Raw genomic sequence first — 27,668 nt, forward strand, 5'->3', positions numbered from 1 at the left:
TACGACGTGTTCGTGGAAGGGGCCCGCGCGGCCTGCAGGATTCTTCGACAATCTGACGAAATACTTAGGGTACCGAACTCCGAAAAGTCAGGAGCCAAGCTGTGAGATTGAGACTGTCCGGGTTGTGGTGCCACACTGTCCCTTTGTTCTGGACAGGAGGTTTGGAGTTTTCCGAAATGTAATCGGCTTGTCTATTGACAGTTGAAGGAGGTCGGAAAACCACGGATGCCTCCGAAATGTAATCGGCTTGTCTATTGACAGTTGAAGGAGGTCGGAAAACCACGGATGCCTCGGCCAACACAGAGCCACCAGGATGACTCGACACTTGTACCTGCAAATCCATTGCAGGGTTCTCCGTACGAGGGGAAACGGGGGGAAGGCGTAGAGAAACTTGTCCGTCCACGGGAAGGAAAACGCTTCCCCCAGCAAGCCCCTCTGTGGCCACCTGCTGGCATACAGTTTGCATTTCTTGTTCTCCTTGGTTGCAAAGAGGTCCAGAGACGGTCGTCCCCACCTCTTGAAGACGTTCAATAACTGAAGATTGTCTATTTCCCATTTGTGTATTTGGTCCATTTTCCTGCTGAAGGAGTCCGCTTGGTCGTTCCTTATTCCAGGGAGGTGGTGAGCTACGATGGTTATATCGTGTTTCAGAGCCCATTACCATACTTTCTGAGCCTCGGTGGAAAGGGTTCTGGACCACGTGGCTCCCTGTTTTCTCAGATAAAACATTGCTGTTGCGTTGTCTGTTATTATCCTCACTACCGATCCTTTTGTGTGTGGGAGGAAAGATCTCAGGGCCCAGCGTACTGCCCTCAACTCCAGAACGCTGATATGCAGGAGCGATTCCTTCGGAGACCACCGACCTTGTGTTTGGAGAGTGTCCATATGTGCTCCCCAGCCCGTTAGGGACGCGTCCGTGACCATCGTCACGCAAAACTCCGGTTCCTGCAGGGGTACACCCCTGGATAGGTTCTGAAAACTCTGCCACCACCGAAGGGCTCGCAGGAGACCCTCGTCGTCGACGACCAGTTTGTCCGACCAGAGTCCTTGGGTCTGGGTCCACCGGTCCGCCAGGAACTCTTGAATTGGCCTTATGAAAAGGCGGCAATAGTTCACCAGAGGAATGCAAGACGCCATAGCGCCCAGAACTGACATATATTTTCTCACTGATACTCTGGCATCGATCCTCCATTGACTTGCTAGCTGGATGAGTTTGTGGATTCTGTCAACGGATGGTTTCACCAACCCTGACTGGGTTTCGAATTGCGCACCTAAGAACACCAAGCTTGTCGACTGAGTCAAGTAAGACTTCTCGAAGTTTACTGCAAATCCCAGCCGTCGTAAAAGTTGCATGGTGGCTTGCAAGCTTGTTTGAGTTTCTACCGGTGAGCATCCCCTCACCAACCAGTCGTCGAGATACGGGTACACGTGATGGCCTTGCTTTCTCAGCCAAGCTGCAACTGGAGCCAAACATTTGGTGAACGTCCTGGGAGAGCACTTTAGCCCAAAAGGAAGCAATGTGAACTCGTAGTGAGTACGTCCTACCACAAACCTTAGGAACTTTCTGCGTCGTCGACGCATTGGTATGTGGAAGTATGCGTCTTGAAGGCCCAGAGACGCCAGAAAATCCCCCTCTTAGACGGATCGGATCACTTCCTGGAGTGTGAGCATCTTGAATTCTAGGCTTTTCAACGCCTTGTTGAGGTCGCGAAGGTCGAGAATGGGACGCCATTTTCCGTTTGGTTTTTTCACTACGAAGTACCGGGAATAAACCCCCTGACCCCTCTGTGATGCAGGAACTAGTTCTAGAGCCCATTTTTGTAGCATAAGCACTACTTCCTGCTGCAACACGGTCAGATGGGGTTGAGCTAAGAACGCTGGTGGAACATGCGGAGGGTTGCTTTTGAATTGCAGTGAATGTCCAAATCTTACAGTGTCCAGCACCCACTGATCCATGGTTATTTGCTCCCATTCGTCGACACAATGCGATACCGTGCCTCCCAGGACGCTCTGGTGCCCGTCATTGTTGGTCTTTGGCTTGCTTATCTCTCGTCGACGAGGAGCCTGTCCTCTTCCTGGAGGTCTGGTAATCCCTACGCCGCTTTGCCGCTTGAGAAGCTCGTCTGTAGCCCTGCGTGGGGTACGCCGGTCTATTGAAGGATCTGTCTCTCGAAGCTGAGAATCTGGAGTTCCCTGATGCTCCCCTAAAGGGCCGAAAAGAACGGAAATTCCTTCCGCTTTGGAGGGCGCGCCCAATGAACGCGCCGTATCAGAGTCCTCCTTCATCCCCTTTAGTGCCTCATCCACCTTTTCTCCGAACAGAAGGTCTCCTTCAAAGGGCATATCCAGCACCTTGTATTGCACTTCAGGACTAAAGTTGGTGCATTTAAGCCACGCTTGCCTTCGTAGAACCACTGCGTTGTTGACTTGCTTGAATCCTGATTCTGCGAGGTCCACTGCAATGTTTATGGAATGATTTGAGGCTTCTTCACCCTGTCGGACGAGTAACATCGCCGCTTTCCTATGTTCTTCTAGGAGATGCTCTAGAATTGGTGCCAACCGGTGCCACATTTCTCTATCATACCTGGCCATTATAGCCAGAGAGTTGGCCACCTTCACTGTCGTTGCACCTACTGACAACACCTTTTTTCCAAAGGCATCTTGCCTCCTGGCCTCGTTCTCCGGGGAAGTCGTGCACTTGTGCTGGGCCCTTGCTTTTCTCGCCGCCGCCGCTGACACCACCGAGTCCGGGGCTGGTTGGGAGGATAGGCATTTGGGGGTGATTCTGGAGCCATAAATTTCTTCTCCAGTCTACCTTTTATTGCGGGCTCCGAGAAAGGATGACGCATTGTCTGTAAACCCTGCTGCCACACATGATCCACGATGGGTACCGAGAACACCGACCTCCTTCTCTTTCCCATGTGGTCGTATAGAAAACAGTCTTTTTTCTCCTCCTCCTGCGCCAATCCGAATTCGGTACACGCCTTGCTCATCATGGCATGGAACGACCCAATGTCGTCCGGGGGAGACGGCTGAGCTGGGCTCCTTGGGGCTTCAAGTTCTGCCTCTGACTCCCAGGTTGGATCCCTAGAGGGGGATATCCACACATTCGATAAGGACCTTACGTCAGAGTCTGAGTCCAGCAGCTCTCCCTCTTAATGGCCTGCTGGTACAGTCGTCGACATCGTCGGAGTTGGTTGACGGGAAGGGCCAGGTTCGTCGACGATCGATTTGGTCGGAGTTGCCCCCTGAGGTAATCTCTCGTCCAGTTTCTTTAACAAGGTCTGTAATGTGGAGAGAACTTCCAGAGATAGAATCGACTGCGGGTTAAGTAGAGGGGTTGGGACTGGAATATTAGTTCCGCTGGAAAGGCTAACTCCTTGCAATCTGAGCTCTGCAGGCCCAGCTATCCTCTCACACTCCTCTTCCCCAGAGGACACCGACAAGGCCACCTCTTGCTGCAGCAAAGATTCCGGTAAAACCGGGTCGAATACCTCCGGCTGCCAGGCCTCCTGCGGGATCTCCGTCGACGAGGCTAAAGTTGGGCCAGCCGTCGTCGTAGCCACCACCTGCAGCATAACCATAGACGAAGCCGGCTGCGTCATCGGCAGTGAGGGAGTCGACGATCGGCCTGCCGTCGACGACGGTGATGCCTGCGCAGTTCCATGAGGCGTTCCCGCCTTCTTTGAACTTGACCTGTGTTTCTCAGACTCTCGACTCGAGGATGATCTATGGTGATCACCTGAGGAGGATTTAGACTTTTCCTTTTCCTTCTTCGATGATGAAGATGATGAGGCTTTCTTCAGGGAAGACTCCCTTGCGGAATGGCTTCCCGACGACCCTTTTTCCGTCGGGCGTGGTTTCTTCACCAGGGGTTCAGCCGATGCCGAACGGCGGGGGACCCATGAGGATTTTGAAGCAGAGGCCACGCTGCAAGCGGAGCCTACCTCCGAAGGTGGGTACGCACCAGCCCCATCACTCAACCAGGCCACCAACCGCCGACTCCGGTCTTTAAGAGTCTTTTGGGAGAAGCCCTTACATATGATGCACTTGTCTGCCGAGTGGTTAGGGTGTAGACAATAAATGCAGTCCATATGTCCGTCCCCCTTGTATACCTTCTTCAGACCGCACGTAGTGCATGAGCGGAACAGAGCTTTTCCCGACATCAGGAAAAAACAAGAACGAACAATCTTGACCAAAGAGTAGATGACGCGAGGTGATCCCCCCACATTGGAAGACGGTTGAAATCTGAAGGGGAGCCGCGGGGTGGGGCATTTATACTACCACGTCCTATTGGGGCAGGCGTGCGCAGCCCCAAAAACAATTTGGCTAGGACACGAAAGTGTCAAAGTTTTCCTATGGAAAAACAGCTTTATAAGTGTACCGAGAGTTCCCAGTCTGGCGACGGGGAATATTCTAAGCATGTGAATCCATGAAAGATCCAATGCTGGAGAAGTCAATAAATAACCTAGTAATAATAAAACACCTAAATTGCTGTACCAATTGAAAAAGTAACTATTTTCTGTGATAAACACCTAACCGTAAATATGTACGCCCCTTTCCGTCAAGCTGCACCTAGACCCTGATCTCTCAGGACCAATGACAAACCTAAAAGCGCTTCTCTTAAGGAGCTCTCTCCTCAATCTTGTTAGTCAAACCAATCAACATTAAACCAATATTGCATCTACAACAAAACAAAAAAAACGTTATACCCAAACATCCAGTGATTGTTAGCCATTCACCATTTTTGATGCACGTATATTATATGCACCCCTAGAAAGGCTAACAAAATGTTTGTTTGTAGTATAGCATATTTAATTAAGAAAATATTCTAGCCCAGGTCAAACTTTAACACATAAATGTACTTCGGCCACCTACCGGCAGTCTCTTTCATTTTAACAAGTACAAAGGCACCGATCTGACTTGGTGAATACATTTTTCCATGTGCTTCCACCCAAGCATCACCATTAGAGGCACGAACAATTTTGAAGGGAACATTCTTTCTGTAAGGGAAGAATATAATAAGCATTAGTTGTCTCTAGAGTCCACATTGTTCACATTAACGATAACGTGTTATATGTATTGTATGCCTGAATATATCTTTCCATTCATTAGATGCTGAACATTTAACACCAAATGTAAAATTTTTGTTTAATTTGAATCATGCGCATATGAAGTAAATTATGCCTGAAACAACTAACTGACAAAACACACAAAAGGAAGAAAACTAAAAGCGCAACCGAACGGGATCCAGAGGACTCAAAACGCAAGAAAATCAGTGCATAGAAACCAAAGCTATCGAGAGATAGCCTATCCAAGTACGAGGATCTAGCAAAAGCCTGCCAAATCCACTTCACCCAACTAACGGGCAACAGGACCAGTGTCAGAGAACCACCACAGCCGGGCATGCATAGGCTGCGTCCGAGAGATGAGCGGACTCCCGGCCCCATCTCCCATACAGAGCGGGGCTCATCAGACCTTACTGCACACCCCCACGTGGAGCGAACAACTCCCAGCAGCAGAAAGGCAGTCGCAAGGAGGAGTGGAAGAACGCCGCGATAATCCCTCAGAGGGAAGTCAGGGGAAGCAGTGGCATCTGCCCCCAACGCCGCTTTGGGGAATCTCCCCGGATTGTCACCACCGGGGCAGGACGCATATTCTAGGTTTTTTGTGAGCCCAAATTAATTTATTGGTGATACTTCGAATGGCTTTGAAGTGTGACATGGGGATTCTTATAGAGAGGGCCATGAAAGTGTATAAAAGCTTTGGCAATATGGACATTTTCAGAACATTGACTCTTCCCATCCATGATATCGACAGTAGGCCCCAGGAAGCTAACAAATTCTTAATGGTAGCCAGTAGAGGAGGGTAGTTATCTGCAAAAAGCTGATCTATTCTTCTGATGACTCTCGCTCCCAGATATTTGATGCGATTAGATGCCCAGGTGTATGGGAACGCCCCCTTCAGTAACTTTTCTCTATCCTGTGAGATTGGGAGGTTCAGGATCTCTGATTTGCTTCTATTTACTTTCAGGCCTGCTACCTCTGCGAAGAGGGCTAGTGTCTCATCTATGGCTCTAAGGGATGTCTCCGGATTCGTTACTGTTAGCAACATACCAGCAAATGCTGTGACTTTGTGTTCCTTCTTGCCAACAGGATACCTTCCATTTCCTTTGTATCTCATTTTATTTAGTGGCGCTTCTAGGTGGAGTGCATAGAGGAGCGGTTAGAGGGGGCATCCCCGTTTGGCTCCTCACAACAAACCCTTGAAGGAGCTTAAAGGGAAATTTGAGCACCTGGCACTTGTGGATGCATGGAGAGAGAAAAGCAGGGACACGAAGGGATACACATTCTACTTCCACATGCACAAAACTGCCTTGAGAATAGACTATATGTGGGTTTCACGCATCCTAGCGGGGCAAATAGCAGTAATCAAGGTGGGGGCAATAAACTGTCAGATCACGCTCCTATCACATTAAAGATCAGAAGGAGGGGGGCAGGACTTTGGAGGTGTCGATTCCCAGCATGTATTTTTAGGGACGATCAGCTGAGAGAGAAACTAGGGGAGGAAACATAGGAATTTTTCCAAAATACCGAAAGCCCTGACATCAATTCCTGCACAGTCTGGGGTGCCTTCAAAGCTACATTAAGAGGGACATTAATAGTGATCAAGGCCAGGAGAGATAGTGAGCTTAGATGCTTCGAAGAGGAGCTAGAATCCAAATTGAAGACGGTGATGCTTAAAATGGCTTTGGGGATGAGCAGTGAAATCAGAAGAGACTATAGGGCAATTAGGGGCCAACTAGAGACCATGTACCATGCAGACCAGACGTGCGGAGCGTTCGCTTGGCCACCTCAGACAAAGGTACTATGTGAAAGCAAACAAAGCCGATAAACTAATGGCTAGAATGCCAAGAAATAAATAAAAGGAGAGCACTATTCTAAAACAAAAAAAAAGCAGGAGGGGGCGAATGCTCTGATACACTGGAGATTACGAGGGAATTCGCAGGCTTCTACTCCACCCTATACAATATAGGTGACCCTTCCTCTAGGGTCCAAAAGGAATATCTGAGGGCCTGGAACGTACCCAAACTAATACCCGAGGAGAGGGTGGATCTGGAGAAACCCATCACATTTGACGAGGTAAAGAAAGCTATCATTTCATTACCAAACAATAAAGCCCCAGGTCCTGCAGCTTTACAACGGAGATCTACAAAACCCTCAAAGACCAGTTAGCTCCTGGCTTAACAACCCTTTTTAACCACTTTGGGGATGGGTAAGGGCTATCTCCCACTATGGAAGAAGCGAAAGTGGTTCTTCTCCCCAAGCCAGAGAAAGATCCCACTGTGTGCGGTTCGTTTAGACCAATAGCGCTAATTTACACTGATGCGAAAATCTACTCCAAGATTTTGGCAAATAGAATAGAGCACTTACTAACACAGCTAGTGGACCCCGACCAGTCGGGGTTCATCAAAGGCAAGCAGACACATGACAACACCCGTAGAATAGCCCATTCTGACCTCCTTTCAGCAAAACGGCATGTTTAGGTTGCTCGCGGGCTGGGTAGAGCGCTAGGAAACCGCCATTGTCTGTGGGTTCTCGAAGAGGCTAGCGCTCAGGCTTCCATCTTTCCTGCGCCTCCTGGTGGTCTCCCCGTTACTACTTATATCTCCAGCCATAGCTGCCAAAAAGGTTTTCCCTTCAGAATGTTGTCCTCGCAGGCCCTCCATAGGGGATCCTGTATGACTCTTCTTGGAACCTGAAGGAGATCTGACATCGTGCCTGAGAATTGAGACGATTGAGTCTTGAGAGCCCATTGCAGAGATCTTATTCTCAGGGGCACCTCTGGCACCAGAAAAATGCAGGATGCCATGAATGAGGCTGAGCAACCTCAGAAAGTCAAAGGCCGTGAGACTTAGGACACTTTGGAATTTGATGACCATGTGCAGAATGTCTTGAGCCCTCACTTCTGGAGGCGAGGCTTTTCCCATGGATGCATCCAGGACTGCTCCAATGAAATGGAGCCTTTGCAATGTTATCATGTGGGACTTCTTGAAGTTGAGGGAGAATCCCAGTCCGTGGAGAGAATGACAAGTGTAGGTGAGATGTTCCAGGGCCTGTTTGGGGGACCTGGCCCTGATCAGCCAATAGTCCAGGTAGGGGTAAACTAGAATCCCCCCTCTCCTGAGATTAGCTGCCACCACTGCCATCAACTTGGTGAAAACCTTCAGAGCGGGGGTCAGCCCAAATTACAGAACTCAAAACTGATAATGAGAACCGCCAACGGCGAACCTCAGGTACAGTGAGTGCTTGTGATGGATTGGCACATGAAAGTAAGCATCCTGAAGGTCCAATGATACCATCCAGTCATGAAGCTGGAGGGCCTGAACAATCTGACAAAGGCTGACCATCTTGAACGTGTCCTTCCTGAGGAATTTGTTTAAGTCTCTTAACATAATGAAACAGAGAGGGAGAGAGTGGGGAGGGAGTGAGACTCTAAACCAATTTTTTTTTTAATATAAAAGTTGTTTATTAGTTTGATTAACAAACTTTTTTACAACATCTTAAGAAAACAGTTACAAAAAGAAAAATTAAAATTTCATTATTGAGTACACAAACTTCTATTTAGATTTCATACTCAAAGAGAATAATTATACATGGTCTTAAAACAAATAAACATGATCTTATCATTACATAGAAAAGCATACACCTTTAGTATTATAGTTCCTTGATATGTAGTTCCAGAACCAAATTCTCAAGGAACATGCATAGTGATATAACAACTTTGAGTGAGTATCCCCACATGAACTTCTTCCAACACCATTCCCTCGCTTCCTGAGTCATCTCCAACACTTCCGGACCAATAAGAGAATATCTCAGAGCTTCAAAGTATGTGCAATAGATGGTTAGATGTTTTAAATTTTCTATGCAGCTATTTCCTACACAAAATCTGCACCATGGTGTCTTTGTTTGTGTCATGCAAGTCATGTTTGTTCCAGTTGTTTGTTTTCTCAAAAGTATCCAATTGATTGAGCTTGAATCTCAAGTACAAATCTCGGTATTCCTTGGCCGGGAATTTTATCAAATAGGCTTTTCGCTGAGTTCTCGATGTGGCAAATTTTGCTGCTTCCACATATAGTTTTTTTGTATGCATGCCTGTCAATGTAATTGACCAGTCATACTCATATAGTCGTTTCTTTACAGTAGCAGACCGAAATTCAAGATCTAGTGATTTTAATCCACATTCATCTAAGATCTTGATCATAAGGTTTGAGAAAACAAGCAATGACTTTGGTGCTCGATTTTTAATCATTATTGAGAACTCCTCATAAAGCGATTGTTGGGGTGGGAATAGCATCTTGCCATAGTTCGTCAGTTGTCGCCAGTGGAATGTAGCCGATAAGGATGAATTACCCAACTCCTGTCTTAACACACAGTTTGGTAATGCATTTGGTAACCTTAATACAGCTTTCCATATTTGCCCTTGTATTTGATCTAAAATTGAGTCTATATTGCACAAGTATAAGTCAAGCCCATATAGTAGAATAGCTTCGACTTTCAGCATGTAAAATTGCAATAGTGGTTCTATAGAGAATTTACAGAACTTCATAAATACCATCCGCATCTGTGTAATCAGAACAGCTTTTTTCGTATTTAGATTTGAGTACCATGTTTTCTTTGTGGGAAGGTACGATATCCCGGCTGATTGCAGAGAGGTTCTTGCAAAGGCCAGAACATCATAGCCCAAGTATCTCATGTTCACATTGATGGGCATGGGTATTGAATTATTGACCACTGCATAGTCGATATTTTCCTTTTCATGTTTTGCAATATGAAAATACTTGATTTCTCTACATTACAAGTTAGATTGTGTTTGTATAAGAAGTCTGCAAATATTGCAAGCTTTTTTTGTAGGCCATAGGGAGTTCGATCAAATATTAGCACATCATCAGCAAAAGCGATCCATTGAATTCACAAATGTCTGAGTTTCGCTCGGTAAGTTATTTCAGTTTTCCATATTTGTTCAATGTCTGAGAGGTAAAGGTTAAACAGGGTCACCGCCAAGTTGCAGCCCTGCTTAACCCACACCTCTGTTGGAATCGGGACCGTTGTTGAACCAGACTCATTAATGCGGACTAGATATGATGTGCCTTGATGTAGTTTGGCCAACAATACAATAAGGTCATGTGGTATACCTTTTTCCTCAAGTTTTTCCCAAAGTAGATTTCTTATTACACAGTCAAATGCTGCTGATAAATCAACAGATGCCATGTATAGGGCGCCCGAGTTTGGAATTTTAGTTTGGGCAATTAGATGAGCCAGAAAGGTTGCATTCAGAGCCGTTCCCATCCTGGCACGAAATCCTATTTGAAAAGGAGAGAGGATAGCTTGATGTCTTATATTCTCATTTAACTGCTGCAATAATAGGATAGCGAAGGTTTTTGCACTCGCATCAATCAAGGCGATGGGACGAAAGTTTCCCGGGTTCGATCTAGCGCCTTTCTTGTGAATAAGAACTATAATCGATTGCAGCCATTAAGGTGGGACATTGGATGAGATTATAATCTCATCAAAGGAACAAGTTACTTACCTGTAACTGTTGTTCTCCAGCATGGGTCTGGCATGGATTCACATGCTCATGAATATTCCCCGTCGTCAGGCTGGGAATCCTCAGTAAAGAAAAAATCAGTATCAGTTTAGTTTCTGATCTGTCTTTCTTAGTAGTAACCAATCACTGATCTCTGGATCATACTGCCCCCAGCCAATGACTGCCCTCTCCCTAAGCCCCGCCTCTGGCAGCCATCCTCAGATTTGGTAGCACGCCAAGTGGCAGTATGACCAAGTGAAGAGCCGCAGAGGGGTAGGTGGGAGGGTTCGCATGTGAATCCATGCCAGACCCATGCTGGAGAACAACAGTTACAGGTAAGTAACTTGTTCCTTCTCCAGCATGGGGTCTGGCATGGATTCACATGCTCATGAATAAAAGAATACATAGCAGTATACACATGCACAACCACGGGAGGTGGCAACGGCTCAACATTAAGCAACACAACAACTCAACATTAAGCATCTCTTACCTCCTCACCAGGCTCACCTTAAGCGAACAGGTTACGCAGCACTGCTTGGTCGACCCTGGACTCCTCCCTGGAGTCCCGATCGACGCAGTAGAATCTTGTGAAGGAGTGCGTCGACCTCCACGTAGCAGCCCTGCAGATGTCCAGCAGGGGCACACCAGACAGGAACGCCGTGGTAGCAGCGATCGCTCTGGTCGAATGGGCTCTCGGACGGCCGGGCAGCGGTCGGTTTGCCAACCGGCGACAATGCATGATGCAGCCGGGAGCCATCTGGAGATGGAAGTCTTCGAGAGAGCCTTCCCTTGATTCACAGACCCAAAGTTCACAAACAGTTGTGACGTCTTCCGAAAACTCTTCGTGCGGTCCACGTAGAACTTCAGCGCTCTAGCTACATCCAGCGAGTCCTCTCGGCCGGCGTCGAAGGCGACGGAAAGAAAACTGGTAACACCAAGGGCTCGTTGAGGTGGAAGTCTGACGGCACCTTGGGCATGAAGGAGGGGTGCGTCCTCAGCACCACCCTGGTGTCATGAAAAGTCAAGTATGAGGCTTGCAAGATAGGGCCTGAATCTCTCCGACTCGTCGTGCAGAGGTGATGGCCACAAGGAACGCTGTCTTCCATGACAGGAACTTCAAAGGCGCCGAATGCATAGGCTCGAATGGGGCCCCCATGAGCCTGGTCAGCACCACATTAAGCTCCCACGCCGGGGCAGGAGCCTTCACCTGCGGGAATGATTGGAATAGTCCCTTCATAAATTCCTTCACCAGGCGATGGGACCACAAGGACGCCCGTCCAGTCGTCTTGGTATATCGGGAGATGGCAGCCAGATGTATTTTTATGGAGGCGTGAGCCAGTCCAGCCTTGGCCAGCTACAGCAGGTACGGCAGCACTTGAGGGGCTGTAATTCGCAGAGGGTTAATCTTCTGTGCACAGCACCAGACAGAGAACCTCTTCCATTTATGACCGTAACACTTGAGAGTTGAGGACGCCCTGGCCTTTGCAAGAACCTCTCTGCAATCAGCCGGGATATCGTACCCTCCAAACTCTAGTGCTGCAGGATCCAGGCCTGCAAATTCAGCGACTGTGGGTCGTGGTGGAGAATGGCGCCTTCTTCTCTGGAGAGAAGATCCGCGTCCGCCGGCAGCCTGATTGGCGGGGACGTTGACAAGTCAAGAAGGTCTGGGAACCAGACCTGCCTCGGCCACGCCGGTGCGACGAGGATCATCCTGCACCTGGACTTCTTGAGCTGGTTGATGAGGCGGAGCACCAACGGCAATGGAGGGGACGCGCATAGAAACCGGCCGTCCCAAGGGAACGAGAAAGCATCGCCCATGCTCCTCGGCTGTGGGAACCTGCTGGCGAACCTCTGGCACTTGGAGTTCGTCGCCGTCGCGAACAGGTCGATCTGGGGTTTAACCCATTGTTGGAAGAGTCGATCCACTTGATCCTGGCGCAGTTCCCACTCGTGGCACGAGCGCAGCTCCCTGATGAGTGAGTCGGCGATGGTGTTTTTTATTCCTGCCAGGTGGAAGGGAACCAGAAACATCCCCTGGGCGACGGCCCAGTGCCACAGATCCTGGGCCTCCTTGGATAGGGCTGGGGATCTGATGCTCCCCTGCTTCCGTATGTAGTGGTGTTGTCGGTGAAGATCCTCACCACTTTGTCCTTGAGGGACGGGAGGAACGACTTGAGCGCCCAGAACACCGCTCGGAGCTCCAAGATGTTGATGTGAAGAGACCTCTCCTCCGGGAGCCAAAGGGGTTTGAAAGTCCGTGCCCGTCGTGAGGTGAGCCCGATGCCCCACCATAGGATCGCCCGACGGAACTCCTCGTCGAGGGGGATCCTGTCCTCGAAGCAGCCCCTCGCCTGAAACCAGCGGGCGTAGAGGAACTCCTGTAGCGGACGCATCCGAAGTCTGCAAAGGGGCACAAGGTAGTTGCATGAGGACATCATCCCGAGAAGGTACTTGATGGACCTCACCCTGGCCACGTCCGTGGCTAACAGGCGCCGCACCTTGCCCAGGATGGTCTTGGTCCTCTCCTCTGAAGGGGAGGCCAATTGCTCCACTGTATCGAGCTTCGCCCCCAAAAACAGTGCTACTTGGGATGGAACCAGGTGGGATTTGGGGTAGCTGATGGCGAACCACAGCTCCGTGAGCAACCGGACGGTCCTCGCGGTATGATCGACGGCGAGTTCCCCTGACCTTGCCCGGATTAGCCAGTCGTCCAGGTAGGGGTCGCGCCGCCACAGGTGCCAGGCACTTGGTGAAAACCCTGGGTGCCGACTTTAATCCGAACGGTAGGGCTCTGAATTGGTAGTGGCGTCCCTGAACCATGAACCTGAGGAACTTCCTGTGCCTTTTTAGAATGGGGATGTGGAAGTAAGCATCCTCCAGGTCCAACAACGAAAGGAAGTCGCCTTCCTCCAGCTGTCCCAGCACGTGCTGGAGGGTGACCATCCTGAATTTCTGCACCTTGATGTATTTGTTTAACCGCCGCAGGTCCCGGATGGGGCGCCAACCGCCTGTCTTCTTTCTGACGAGGAAGTACCTTGAGTACACTCCGGAGCCCTGGAGCCTCCTGGGGACGAGCTCAATGGCACCTTTCTTGAGCATCACCTTTACTTCCAACAGCAGTTGAGGGACGCGATTCTCCTTCCTGGCCACGGGAGGAATGCGAGGGCACTTCTTTAGGAATTCCAGTGAGTGCCCGTAGGCCAGGGTGTCCAACACCCAACGATCGGTGGAGATAGACTCCCACACTCTGACGAACTTCGTCAGCCGGCCTCCCACCGGGGTGCTTCGGTGGGGGCCCGACAACCCGGCCGGGTCAGTCTTGCTTGGAAGCGGCCTTGCTGCCTTGGCCTCCTTGGCGACGACGGCGGGAACCCCCTTGCTTGCCGCGACCTCTGTAGGCCTCCTGGGAAGAGGAGCGGGCCGCCTGGCGGTAAGTGGAGGAGCCACCGCTGGATCCTTTGGAGGCACCCTGTCTGCCTCCGGGGCTCCGAAAGGGCCGTCGCTGCTGAAGCACCCCAAGGGCCCAGGCCGTCTCCGAGTCAGTCTTGATGGCCTGTAGAGACTCATCCACAGCCTTACCAAAGAGGTTGTTGCCGTCGAACGGCATGTCCAACACTCTGGTCTGGATGTCCTGGCGAAAGTCTGTCGCCTTTAGCCATCCTCGTCGTCGGAGGCAAACTCCGTTGCCCAGTTGGCGAAATCCGGTATCGGCAATGTCCGTCGCCACCAGTATGGCGTGATCCGACGCCACCTTGCCCTCCTGCGGAATTTCTAGGGCCTCCGCCCTTTTGTCATCAGGCAGGAAATCTAGCAGGGGAGCTATCTTGAACCAGAGCTCCCTGTCGTAGCGGGCCACGATCGCTAAGGCATTGGCCGCCTTAATCGTCGTCGCCGCCGACGAGATGACTCGTCGTCCCATAGAGTCCAACTTCTTGCCCTCGCTGTCCGGCAGGGAAGTGGAAGTTGAAGCCGCCGCACCCGCTGCCTTCTTCTTAGCCGCTGCCGAGACGACTGAGTCCGGCGTGGGCTGGGCCCTGAGGCACAAGGGGGCGGCATCAGGGACTCGGTACTTCTTCTCGTACCTGTCCCTCTTGGCGGGTGTCGTGGCAGGGTTCTTGAGGACAGCAAGCCACTCGTCCCAGATGTCGTCGAGTAAAGGCCCCGCGAGGACCGTCTTCCTCTTAGCCTCTCGTCGTTGGTACAGAAACCCCTCCTTTTTCTGTTCTTCAGGGCAGAGCTGGAAGAGCTCGGATGCCCTGGTTATTATGGCGTGGAAAGAGCCAACCTCGTCGGCTGGGGACGCCCGTGGGGGGGGTGACGACGGGATGTCCGCTGTGTCATCGCCTCCGTCATCGTCCGTCCCCGTCGCCGTATCCGTCGCCGTATCCTCTCCCGGCGAGGGGGATGAGGGGGATGAGGGGTCCACCGGTCTCACAGGCACGAAGGGCAGAGCGGGGTGGACTCTCCTCCGCTTGTTCGGAGGGCTTCCCAACGGGCCTGGTTCTGGCTCCTCCGTCGGGGTGCGTGGTAATCTCGTCCTTATCTCGGTACATAAGGATTGGATTGCCAACAAATTGGCCGCCAAGCTATCCTGGGGCTCGGGCAATGGCTGCGACGGATGGGATGGCCGCTCCACTGGGCCCTGTTCGTCGTCATCGTCGCTATTTTTGATCACGTCAGCAGGGACTGTCCCCTGGGATCGAACCTTCTCGAACCTCTCGTTGAGGTTTATGAACCTCTTGTTGAGGCCTATGGACCTTTCGTTGAGGCCCTTCTCGGTCTCCACCAGTTCCTCCTCAGAGGCTGATTCCGAGTCTGTAATGGCCGCCGGCCCTCCGCCCTCTTTTTCAGCCGGGGGCTTCACAGGGGTCTTAGCGATGGGCTGGAAAGAGGATTCCCTGCGCGGCGGCAGGGATACTCTGGGCCCAGAGGCCGTTTCCCTGGCGTAGTCTCAGCCGGCTCCTCCAGGGTCGAAGCGACCAATTCGGTAGAGGCCTTAGCCGGGTGGATCAAAGCCCTCACCACCTTAGGTGCATCCTGGGCCTTCGCCTTGGGGGGAGGGTCAGCGCCTCGCTCCCCCTTCGAGATCGACCAGGTCCACTCCAGTGGCCTACCCAGGTTCTCGGACTTCCTCTTCCCCGAACCAGAGCACTGGCTCGTGGTCAAACGTGCCGGGGAGGTAAGGCCCTGCTTGGCAACTGAAGAGCCCGACCTTTCGGCGCTCCTGGAGCCCGCGGACTCGCGGTGCTTGGCCTTCTGTTGGGCCCCCGTCGCCGGGGCGCCCTCAAAGGACTTAGAAGCCCGCTCAGACTTCTTCTTCGCCTTCTCACTTGCTGTGCCCTTCTCCAGCCAGGTGGCGAGACAGGAACGATGATCTTGTTTGGTCCGTTCCGAAAGGTTCTTGCAGAACACACAGTCCTTCTCCACGTGCGTCTTGTTCCCATGGAGGCAGTAGAGACATCGCAAATGCTCATCCTCCTTGAAAACGTTATATAATCTGCATCCAGGGCAGTTCCTGAACAGCTTGTATCCGGGCGTCGAGCTCCCCTTGTCCTGGGCCATGTCCGTTGAGGTAGGCCGCAGATCTTCCGGAATCCTCCAAGAAGTGTAAACTCAACGAAAACTTCACCCTTTAGGGGCGTAGAAGAATTCCGAAACGGGTCCCCGTTATCGGAAGTAGAAACGGTGGAGCTTAAGGCTCCATTAAACCGAAAAAATAAGAAATTCTCCTGAAAAAGCGTGAAAACGCAGTAAAAAAACTCGAGAGCTAAACACGAGGCCTCCCAACACTTGAGCGTGCGGTAAAAATCTGAGGATGGCTGCCAGAGGTGGGGTTTAGGGAGAGGGCAGTCATTGGCTGGGGGCAGTATGACCCAGAGATCAGTGATTGGTTACTACTAAGAAAGACAGATCAGAAACGAAACTGATACTGATTTTTTCTTTACCGAGGATTCCCAGCCTGACGACGGGGAATATTCATGAGCATGTGAATCCATGCCAGACCCCATGCTGGAGAATTGAAGTTTTAGCATCGGTGCCCATAATTGCATGTTTTCTTTTAACACATGGCGGAATTCAATCAGGACCCGGTGCTCTTGATTTATTGAGCTTTGTTAGAGCCCATGTGATGTCTTCTATGGACCAACCTTTGAGTTTCTTAACTGAGAATTGATTGAACTTAGACGTTAAAGTTGAAAATCTTTCTGGTAATGCAAACTTGTCCTTGTAGTATTGCGTCCATAGTTCAGCACTTATGCTGGAAATTTGCTCAGTCATTCTTGAGTGCTCATTACCCCTTAGCAGAGCCCAAGTAGATCTCCTATCGTTTGCACACAGTGCTCCTATCATTGTTTGGTTCGTTGTATGATGAAGGTGTATTCTATAGTTTTTTATGTTATTATAGTATTTGTTAATAATCTTCCGTTTTATGTTTTGGTGTTCAGATTCATGCAGTCCCATTTTAATCAGATGAGCAATCTCATAGTTTTTTTGTTTTTTTAAGATTCCAATTCTTGCAGGCAAAGGGAGGTTTTACTTTTTCTTTTGATTTAAGTTTTACAAGATATATAAGGGCTATTGTGATAATGAATAGATTTTGCATTGATAAACTCCTCTCTTTTAAAGTCGGATCCTTGATATTCATGCAGTTGTCAGCAAAACTCTTAATAATTGCGTTTAATTTTATGCAAGTTTTCAAATTCCATCGTAAAGAGGCGCCTGGTCTGTCCTCCCGGATGAATGTACTGAGTGGATCTTGAAACAGATTTGAGATATCTAATTGAATTTCGGTGTATAAGATACAGTGATCACTCATATCGATCTTGGCCATTTGCACTCCCGTGCAACTGGGGGCCAATTCCACAGATACTGCAATGTAATCAATGCATGATTTCCTATTGTTATGAGACCAAGTGAATGTTTTCTCTTTTGAAAGAAAGGGTAGCAAGATCATATTCCATCGACGAAAAAACAATTGAAAGGATATACCCCTTTTCCTATTTGTCGATGGTTGATTTTGTAAATGCCTTTTTTGTTCATTCTGGGGCGTTTGCAAGCAATTGGAATTAAAATCGCCGCCTAGAATTATTTTTATATCAGACCATTTACACAGGATCTCGTCAAACAGAAGATCAAGATCATTCATTACTGTTGTCATTGCAGTGGCTAGCGGATTGTAGCACAATGAAACTATTAAAACATGCTCCATTTTACATGTTCCTAGTTCAATTACAATCGCGGAATAAGAGCCTGTAGTACATGTTAACAACAAAGCATAGACCAGGCCTGTATTTACCAAGTTGGTAATTCCCCCCGATGGTCTCCCTTAAGCTAATCGTGTGGCAAGCGTCGAATATGCCACAAACCCGGTAATTTCCAGTTTGTTCACAGCCATCGTCTCTTGACACAACACTATGGCAACAATTTCATGGGGGGTGTATCTGCGTACCCATCTTTTCAAGTTTTTCAAACCACAAGAGTTCCATGACATCACTCGTAAGCACTTTTTGCTACTACGAGTGCTCGGTTATGGGTATCTCCTTGCGAGCCCCCATCAATGCAGGTAACCAAGACCAATCTTTGGAAACTGCAGATATTGCAACTAATTGTTCCAGGACTGCCGTTTCCGAAGAGGGTAATGTGTTCGTTGACGGTGATTGGTTATTTGTGATTAATTCAATTAGAGGCTTAGTCTCATTAAAGATCTTTGCATTGTCGATCCTCTGGATTCGAATGATTGCCAGTCCCAACATTTTTAGCTCCCTTCGATGATTTCATATCAGTTCCGCAATTATTGGAGATTGCAGTTCAAATACCATCCTATGATTTTTTATGGATGGCAGGGTTATCCAAATGTCACTCGAAACCAGCGTTCGAAGAGCTGGAATCTTTTTGAACGTCTGCATCATGAACGATCGATTTAGGTCCTGCTCTCCATTTACTTCCGGAGCACTAATCCATCCCAGAATGGTCGACATAGGTTTGTCATAAATCGCTTGCTCGCTGGGTTCAATCGTTGTGAGAGAAGTTTTCCTCCCAGGCTCACCCGTAAAGTTTTTCATAGAATCCTTTGATTGAGGTAAAGGATTCATTGTAACTTCAGGGAAGAGTAAATAACAACGAGTTCTTTAGCACCTTACTATCTCCTAGTTCTCCTTGAGTTAATTATTGAGGTGTCTGGTTCCTTTGTTTGTCTAGTTGTAGAGGGTTTATTTTTCCTTCAAGCTCAGAAACGGGCGCATATGTTTGTGATTTGTCTTCCAAAACCTCTAGTTCAAGGTTTAAAGGAGTGGCTGAATCCATATTGGCTCGTTCAGTCGTTCTTTTATTGGGGATTGGTTTATAAAATACTGATAACAGAGATTGTTGTGAGTGGGACAATGAAGACGCAAATTCCTTTTGTTTATCCGTAATTGATTTTTCTGTCACAAGTGTTTGATTTTTTCCTTTCTTTCCACCCAAGTTCACTTGTAGTTGTAATGCGAGTCGACGTTCAAGTGAGAGTTCCTCCATATCAATCCCAATCTCATTAGTTGAATTAACAAGGGAGGTATTCATTTTTGCCTTATTTAGTAGTGTTTTATCATTGGCTTTTCTCTCACCACTGGAAGGTTGTTTCTGGGTATTCTTTTTTAGTTTTTGGTTGCTTTCCTGTACATCCTGTGATTTCGCATTGTGCAGCTTTAGTCTGTTGAGTGCACGTATGTGCTATCTTTTTTGTTTTCGTGAAAGAAACCGTTTTTTTTCTTCAAGCTGGCAAGGTGCCTCCATTGGTGGAGGATCCAGTTTTACGGCATCCTTCGCATTTTGCTCATTCATTATTTCAATTAAATCAGATGGACTACCTGGGGTTGCAAGCGGGTTCACAAGCTGATCAACCCCTTTGTTTGAGCCTTCCGTTGAGGCTTCCATATTATTTAACTGATTGAAGAAAAGTAGCTAGTCAATTTTCTCTGCATGCTGCGATATCATTTGACAGCTGTGCATGGGTATAAATTTGAATGGATTCCACGTTTCTTGGTGCGTTAACAATCTGCGCAAACGACGATTGGAATTCATAAACTGGATCACCCACTTTTTTTTTTGCGGGGCCATGGAGCTCATTAAATATACTTTCTGCTTGACATGCAATTGTGACAGTAGATATGTGAGGAATAGTAGGAGAGTAACAACCCTTTTCCTTCTTGTAATTGTCAACAAATATGTACCCCTCAAATTTGTTCAATTTTGAGGAGATTTCAAGAAGTGCAGATTTTATATCACTAAGTTCATAGTGGGTGTAGTTGTGACCCTTGTCAAGGAGGTTGAGAATTCTTGACTTACCGGATATGAGGCTTCAAAAATTTGGAAGTCTTGCCCTTCTGAGGTAACTTTGGGTTGAAAGTTCACATTCATTTCTTCATTCATGTATTTTGGTTGAGAGATGTTGAAAATCAGGTGATGAGCATATTCCACCCTCTTTGCTCTGGGCAGCAGCTCCATTATATAAGTCGACATTCACATGTTTACTCGGGGCGTCTTCCAAATCAAAATGGGATGGGGGCACTTCTAATGTCAACGTGCATGGAGTCTCACTGTGGAGGTGAACTTTATGCTTTCCCATAGGCCACACTGTGACCGAAATTGACGGGCCATCAAATAGTATTATTTGTTTTTCTAGTTCCATGAGTACCGCAGGTGCAAGGATTGATATGTCAGAAGGAGGCCCTATATTGATATCCTCAATAGTAGCTAAATCGTGATTTATTACTGATTCTTGACACTTAAGAAGCTTTGCCTAGAGTTGGTTGTCACAGCGTTGTCCTCTTGGCTGGTTGCACTCCTACTTGATGTAGTGGGGTTTTTATTTGCTGCAGACTTATCGGGCCCATACATTTTATCCAGTTTGGCCATTGTAGCATCAATATTCCGTTTTTTTGGAATTATTATTGTTTCTTTTAATCCACTACGTAGGCGCGAGGACATGGTTTCAAGCAATTTGCAAGTGATTACGTTTAGACGCTCAACAATATCTGTCGTGCGATTCAGTTGTCTAAAGGATGTATGCAACTTTAAGTACAAAAGCAGTCAAACCAAAAAACAAGAATTGCAGTAATAATTATGCCATGCAATTTAAGAAACATCCAATCAAGATCAAAGGAAGAGGTAGTCACATCACCCAGTCAGCTCCACCCCTAACAACATGCTAGTTATGGACACCATTGAAATGCGGTCATTTGTTTGCGTGCTTAGCACAAGAGAGCATCAGGTTTAGCTCCGATATACAATCAAAACCCCAAGCTACCTCATAAGGTGAGAGCGGTCCCGTCGTCCGCTGCACCGCGAACAGCAAACAGTACTTGGACGGTACTTCGTGGTGCGTGCGCTGGGCGACGGGATAATGAGCTCTCAGGCAGTCACGTCACAGACCCAGTAGGCGGGGCTTCACAATCCGGAAGTGACCTAAATCAGAAAGAGAGCTTATATGTTAGAGGGGCAAGTTAGTAAATCTTCGGATAGCGTCCTCCAGTACACAAATTAGTTCATGTGCCCTCCTGAGTCCAGAAATCAAAACGGGGCAATTGGGCACACTGGGCACACTGTGAGCAGTTGTTCACACTGGAACAGTGGTGAGGCACGTTAGTTGGTTCGCAGCATAAGCCGCTGTGAATAAAGAGATACTCAAAAAAAAGGCACCTCTTCCGTGTACAACGAGGTCAGCCAGGGAATAGGTGTAACAGCGGGAGGGGAGGAGAAGACTGTGTTACCTCGGCAGATAAGAGCCCGCAGAAAAATCAAAAAGATTCACAGCTGTCCACTCGACTGGATAACAGTGCAAAAATGGAAGATTACGACCTAAACAAAAGAAAATCAGTGGAAGAGGACGTTGATGCACAGCTCTCACTGGAAGAGATAAAACTGAAGAAATTTTAAATAACAGTGGAGAACAGTGAGAACACAAAGAGAGCGATGTGTAAGGACAAATCGGTCATAGAGGAGGAGTCTCACGCATGGGGATGGATAGCAAAATCCTTAAATGGAACATCGACGAGTTAATGCCTAAAGGAAAAGTTGGTGATAACCTCCTGGAACACGAGAGGGTTCACCCATCTGCTGAGTTCTGCACCCGTATACCTGAGGAATGCTGATATTATATGCACACAAGAAACATGGTTAACAAGCACACCATGTGTAGAAGGCTTCGATGTAGCTTTTAATCCTGCAAGCATCTGCAAAGAGAAAGGCCGCCCCATGTCGGGTCAGTTAACCCTGATAAACAGAAAAAGCGGCCTGAGAATTAAGAATGCTTGCAACATTTCGCCCCATTTACAAATGACTTGCACTGATCCTGTGAACATGGCAACATTAGATAACCAGACCATTTACATTTTAAATGTATATTGGAACACAACCACGAAATTGCACTTAAAATTTGAAGATGACATTTTAGATGCAATTGACAGCATACTAGTGAGAGAACCACAAGCCTTAATAATTATATGTGGAGATTTTAATATTAAAGTGATCGAGAACCCTCAATCAAAGCAACAACTGAATAGCAGAGAAAAAACAAACTGTGAGCGATGGCTTGATGAGATGTCGATAAGAAATCTAGTAATGCTAAATGGAGGAACAAAGGGTGATACTCCAGCTAAACCGACCTGGACACGAGGAACCCAAAATTCAATACTGGATTATATATTTGTCTCAGGCAACATATTCCAGGAAATTGTTTAATTTCAAGTGATCACGACTAAACACAGTGACCACAACATGGTGGTAGCGAAATGGAATAACACCAATAAAATGGAGCGTAAACAATGGAGACAACACCTATCCCTGGTCCCAGGTCGCAATAGAATGCGTATAAATCAGTGCGATATTGTGACAATTAGCGAACTGCTACTGGAAGCGCAAGACCAGAATCCCTTAAGATCAACGGAATATCAACAGTTCTTTGAGATCTATAAAGTCAAGAAAAAAACGTCCCAGACAAGACCTGTGATACAAAAACACAGATATGATCCTGAAGTAGTTGCCATAAAGAGAGAGGTAAGAAAAATTATAAGGAAAATACGAGCCGCAAACCCAGAGGACCTAATGGTGCAGATAAAAAAGGAAAAAAACAAGTACAACAACTGGTGCAAAAATCACAAGGCAACCATGGAACAACGGGACGCGGAAGCAATGTTGAAGGCTCTAAACCGAAAGGACACAAGAGGCTTTTGGGACATTATTAATGACACAAAGAACTCTGACAAAGCGCTACTATCAAGTACAGTTCTGGAAAAGGACTGGGAAAACCACTTCACAGCACTATTCAAAAGAAGAAAAATCTTGATCCCGACAAAAGTGGAGACAAGTCAACAGTGGGAAATCGAAATGGAGAGAGACGATATACTAACTACCATCAGGAAATGTAACGCCTCTCGCGCTGCGGGTCCAGGCGGTTTGTCGAACGCAGACCTTAAGGCAAACAGCGAAGAATGGTCAGACTTTTGTCATACACTCTTCACTGCCATAAAAAAGGAAGGGAAAATACCTGAGACTTGGAAATCTGGGATTATTGTCCTGATCTACAAGAAAGGTTTTCGCTCAGACCCGGCAAACTATCGTCCAATTGCTTTACTGGATGTAGTGGGGAAAGTGTTCGCCTCGATGTTGCTAGCCCAATTAACCAAGTGGATCCAGGAAGAGAAAATATATGATGAACGCCAGTCGGGCTTTGTTAAAGGTGTAGGTTGTGGGGCAAACCTACTCATCCTGAACCTGTTAAAAATCGACGTCATTAGAACGGGACGAAAAATATATCTGGCGTTTATTGACATGGCGAATGCCTTTGATGGTGTGGATAGAGATACCCTGTGGAAAAAACTCAAAGAACGGGGGTGCAATGAGAGTCTCATCCATGCTATCCGCGAGCTGTATTCCAACACCTATATTCAGGTGAGATTAGATCGTGAGGGAAACCTAACCAACCCTATACCAACGGAGAGAGGTGTGAAGCAAGGTTGCCCGTTAGGGGCCACCTTGTTCAACTTCTACATATCCGAAGTAGGAATAGCTCTGGAAGATGTCGTGTCATTTCCACCACAGATAAATGGAGTGCCAATAAACCATATTTTGTATGCAGACGATATGGTGATCCTAGACCAAACTCCGATCGGTCTCCAAAGAAAACTCTCAGCTCTCAAAATCTTCACAGAGGATTTAGGCCTTGACATCAATGTGGCCAAATCGGAGATCTTAATACTAGGAAACCAAAGAGATAGATCTACAAGTAAAAGAAAAACAATGTGGTCAATAGGTTCAAATAAACTAAACCAGGTACCACATACAAGATATTTAGGGATCATGATCAACTCTAGCATCAATGACACCCCAATGGTAAAAAAAACTCCTGAATAGCTGCAAATTCGTAACAGCTCAAGGCACCATCTTACAGCAAAGATACAGCAAATTTTCCTATGAGCCGATAAGGAGATTTTATCAAGGTAAAGTGACTCCAATTCTCATATATGGCGCGGAGAACATGTTCGGTTGTGATTATAAAGTTTGGGCCCGATGTGAAAGCCTCTTTTGGAAAAAGATTCTCCAGATCCCCTTAAGCACACCTACAGCCTGTGTATTGTATGAGGTTGGAGTGTCTACCCTTAACTCAAGAATCACCTGGAATAAGTTGTTGTTATTCAGGAAGACACTTGTAGAGGCAAACCTCCCATCTGTAAAATTCTTGTCGGAGGAAAAAGGACATGAAAAATCGGCTTTACATCTGTGGAAACATCAGTGCAGAGAATTACTGGCACAACTGGGCACAGACGAAAAAACTTTGTGGTGGAATCCAGATCTGGTTCAGAGGAAACTGCTTGACTGGGACTGGATTGAAATCAATGAAAAAAGGTCGTCACAAAAAGCTATGCAGAATATGCCTCCAGAAGCGAAAAGACACAATACGCTCCCGTCCTATTTAATATTGTCACCCTGTAAACGCCTAAGAAGGCTATACCTGAAATTTCGTTTGAATATCTACAAAACAAAGGAAGTCTTAATTCATCGCAGGAAGATTCCTATGGACAAATCGAAATGCAGGTTCTGCGAAATTGAAACAGAAGATCTAAAACATCTGGTCTTGCGGTGCACTGAATTTAAAGTCCAACGAGAAAAATGCCTCGGAAAGGAGAGAAGTAAAGTTCAAACATATGATCTAGAGGAATGGTGGAAGCACCTTCACATTGGTGAGAGCCGATCACTGTTGATTGCAACAATGAGATTCCTCGACCAAATGCAAATACGACTAGAGGCGACTAGTCCGTATGGGTAGAATGAGTGACACCAACAGATGTCACATTCAGTAAGGTAGAGAAGACACACTCAGCAAACAACTAAGACTGCAATCAAGGAAAGTGTGCAGTGAACTTTATCAATGGCCACAAGACAGGAACTAAATGAGACGAGCCAAGTGCAAGTTCACTTCAAATCAGTTGCTTTTTGGTTATTTGATTGCTGTATTTTTTTGTTTTACTGTCACTGCAGAAACTAGGAATTAAGAATTGTAAAAGTAAAAGTTTTCAAACAGTTTGCAAAAACTAAATGAAATAAAAAATAAAAAAATAGGTGTAACAGCAGCAGACATCCTCCTAGAGCGCTGTCGAGATTTTTTCCAAGAGGCTAGTCCACAATCCTTGGACAAGAATAGCCGGCAAACACAGCAAACAGTACTTGGTCGGTACTTCGCGGTACCAATATCATTCTCTTAATGCGTTAAATTGCTATCTGTGTTCATATTTCTCTGGTTACATTATTTTAACTCATTTTTTCTTTCACCCTTGTCATTTGTTTCTCATCACCTTTCGTCTGTATTTTCTCTTACTCTAGCAGTTGCTCTTATTTGTATTGTTATTTTTCCTGTTTTTACGTCTGTGTTGCTCCTTCTAACCTGTCTTCCTCTTCATTTGTTCTAATATTATCGTATGCCTTCTGCACGTCAGTTAAATGCATCCAGTATTTAAGGCCCTTCACTGCAGTGGGTGTACAATATATTACTTCATACGGGCCATGAAACCTGGGGGCATTCCACCGACGTACGAAGCTCCGGCCGTATACCATTGCCCCTGGCCTCAATTGGCAGCCTGGGCTATTCATGGCTGGTGTCATTGTGTCACTCACATTTTCTTGTGTGAAGGGCAGAGCTAGTTGTTTTGCAATCATGCGTTCCGCTCTCGTCAGTTCTTTCAAGTAGTCTTGAAATACTGTTGCACTTCTGTGTCTATCTGACTGTCTTCGTAAAGGGGAGAGTGCTGTGTGCATGCTTCTGCCTGTGGCTATTTCATGCGGGGACAAGTGTGGTCCTTGCTAGGTTGGTTTCTCAATTCGAACAGTGCCAACGGCAAGCAATACACCCAATGTTTCTTTAACGTGTGCCACAATTTGGACAGTCTGCTTTTCAGAAGGCCGTTTATTTTTTCCACAACATCATTTGATTGCGGGTGGTAAATCGTACACAACTTTTGGGTGATGCCCAACATTGTTGTCACTGCTTTGAATAGGTGATTGACGAAATGTGTTCCATTGTCAGAGCATATTACATCGCATATTCCCGTGGGGAAAGACCTGCCTCACTAAAAATGTCACTGTGCATTTCGCGTCCAGGTGTGCGCAGGGACCTGCTTCCACCCACTGTGAAAAGGGATAGAACACCACTATCAGGTATCGTGATCGATTGCACCTTTCTCCCATGTGTGCATAATCAATATGCAGTTCACAGAATGGTCCAATGGGCCGTGGCAGTGTTTCTCAGTGTTCTTAATGTCATTCCTGAATTATATGTTTGGCAGGTGGTACATTCTATTATCATTTTTCATATCTGCTCATGCGATCCTGGCACGAACCAGTCTTCCTGTATATCCGCAGAAATATGTTGTTTTTCTTTGGGGCTGGAAAGTGGAGTTGTTGGAATGCCATTCTAGCAATTTGGCTGGCATCACTACTTTACCTGTATTGTTCTGTCGCCAAAGTAGATCAGTATACGATTGGCTACACCCTCTCTTCCCCCATAGCTGTTTTTCCTCTGCTGGTGCGTCCTGCTGTAATTCTAGTATTTGTGAAACTGGCATTGAGTTATATCCTTCCCCCTGTCCTTCCTCCACATGTTTTTGTAATACGAACTCACCTGTCAATTCTTTGGTAAAATAGGACACTTCTTTCGCGGTGGCTTCCGCTGCCGTGTTACCTAATGAGATGACGTCATTCTTACTTGTGTGGGCCTGGCATTTTACTATTGCTACAACTGTAGGTTCTTTTAGCGCCTCAATCAATTCTACAAGTAGTTCAGCGTGCTGCACAAGGGACCCAACTGCCCTTCTGAATCCTCTCCTTCCCACCGTGCTAGTCCCCCATGCACTGTGGTCATCATATATGCTGAGTCAGTGTAAATTGTAGCTGCGGTGGGAAAATGAATAAAATTTGCATTCATAATCTGGTGCCGCTAGAACGGGTGCTGTAGAAATCAGTTCCTTCAATGTGTTGAAGGCTGTATGCATTTCTTGTGTCCACTGTAATGTCGCGTTCTCCCTTTGTGCTTCCTTCAGTGCATGCAGGAGGGGCTTTGTGTAGCCTGCCTAATCTAATATCCATGCACGCAGTAATTGTACATACCAAGACATTTCTGCATCTTTTTTACCGTTCGGGGCTCACTTACTGCTCTGTCTGGTATTATTCGTTTGCCATCCTTTGATATCAGTTGGGCCAAGTCTAGTACTTCTGCCAAGCAATACTGCAGTTTTTGTTTGTCCACCTTGTAGCCCTTGTGTGCTAGCAATGTCAATAGTGCCACTGAGTCCTTTCTACACTCTTCTTCATTCTCTCCACAGATCAATAGGTCATCTACGTACTGAATGATCGTGCTCTTGGTGTCAATATTTCCGAGATCTTCGTGTTATATCCTGTTAAAGATACTCAGGCTTTCGCAATATCCCTGGGGCAGCCTACGGTGTTCATACCTTTTCCCCCCCCCCAGGGTAAATGCTGTCAGATATTGGGATTCGGGGTCTATTGGTACTGAGAAAAATTAATTTTTGAAGTCCACCACCGTAAAACATGTAGCT

The 27,668-nt window shown here is 47.2% G+C and overlaps 1 protein-coding gene across 2 annotated transcripts in view; it reads right to left on the reverse strand.

The window, feature by feature from the left end:
* The window catches only part of LOC138582748 (stress-70 protein, mitochondrial), a 1,916,616-nt gene that overhangs the window by 1,582,616 nt on the left and 306,332 nt on the right, over window positions 1-27,668 (reverse strand). For both annotated transcript variants that reach the window (XM_069654348.1, XM_069654347.1), the window contains one exon: window positions 4,879-5,003. In XM_069654348.1, the coding sequence (XP_069510449.1) occupies window positions 4,879-5,003 (125 nt within the window). The remainder of the gene's footprint in view (window positions 1-4,878; window positions 5,004-27,668) is intronic.

The sequence above is a fragment of the Ambystoma mexicanum genome, chromosome 3q, assembly GCF_040938575.1.
Source record: "Ambystoma mexicanum isolate Mex_15411 chromosome 3q, UKY_AmexF1_1, whole genome shotgun sequence".
In the NCBI taxonomy this organism is placed as follows: domain Eukaryota; kingdom Metazoa; phylum Chordata; class Amphibia; order Caudata; family Ambystomatidae; genus Ambystoma; species Ambystoma mexicanum.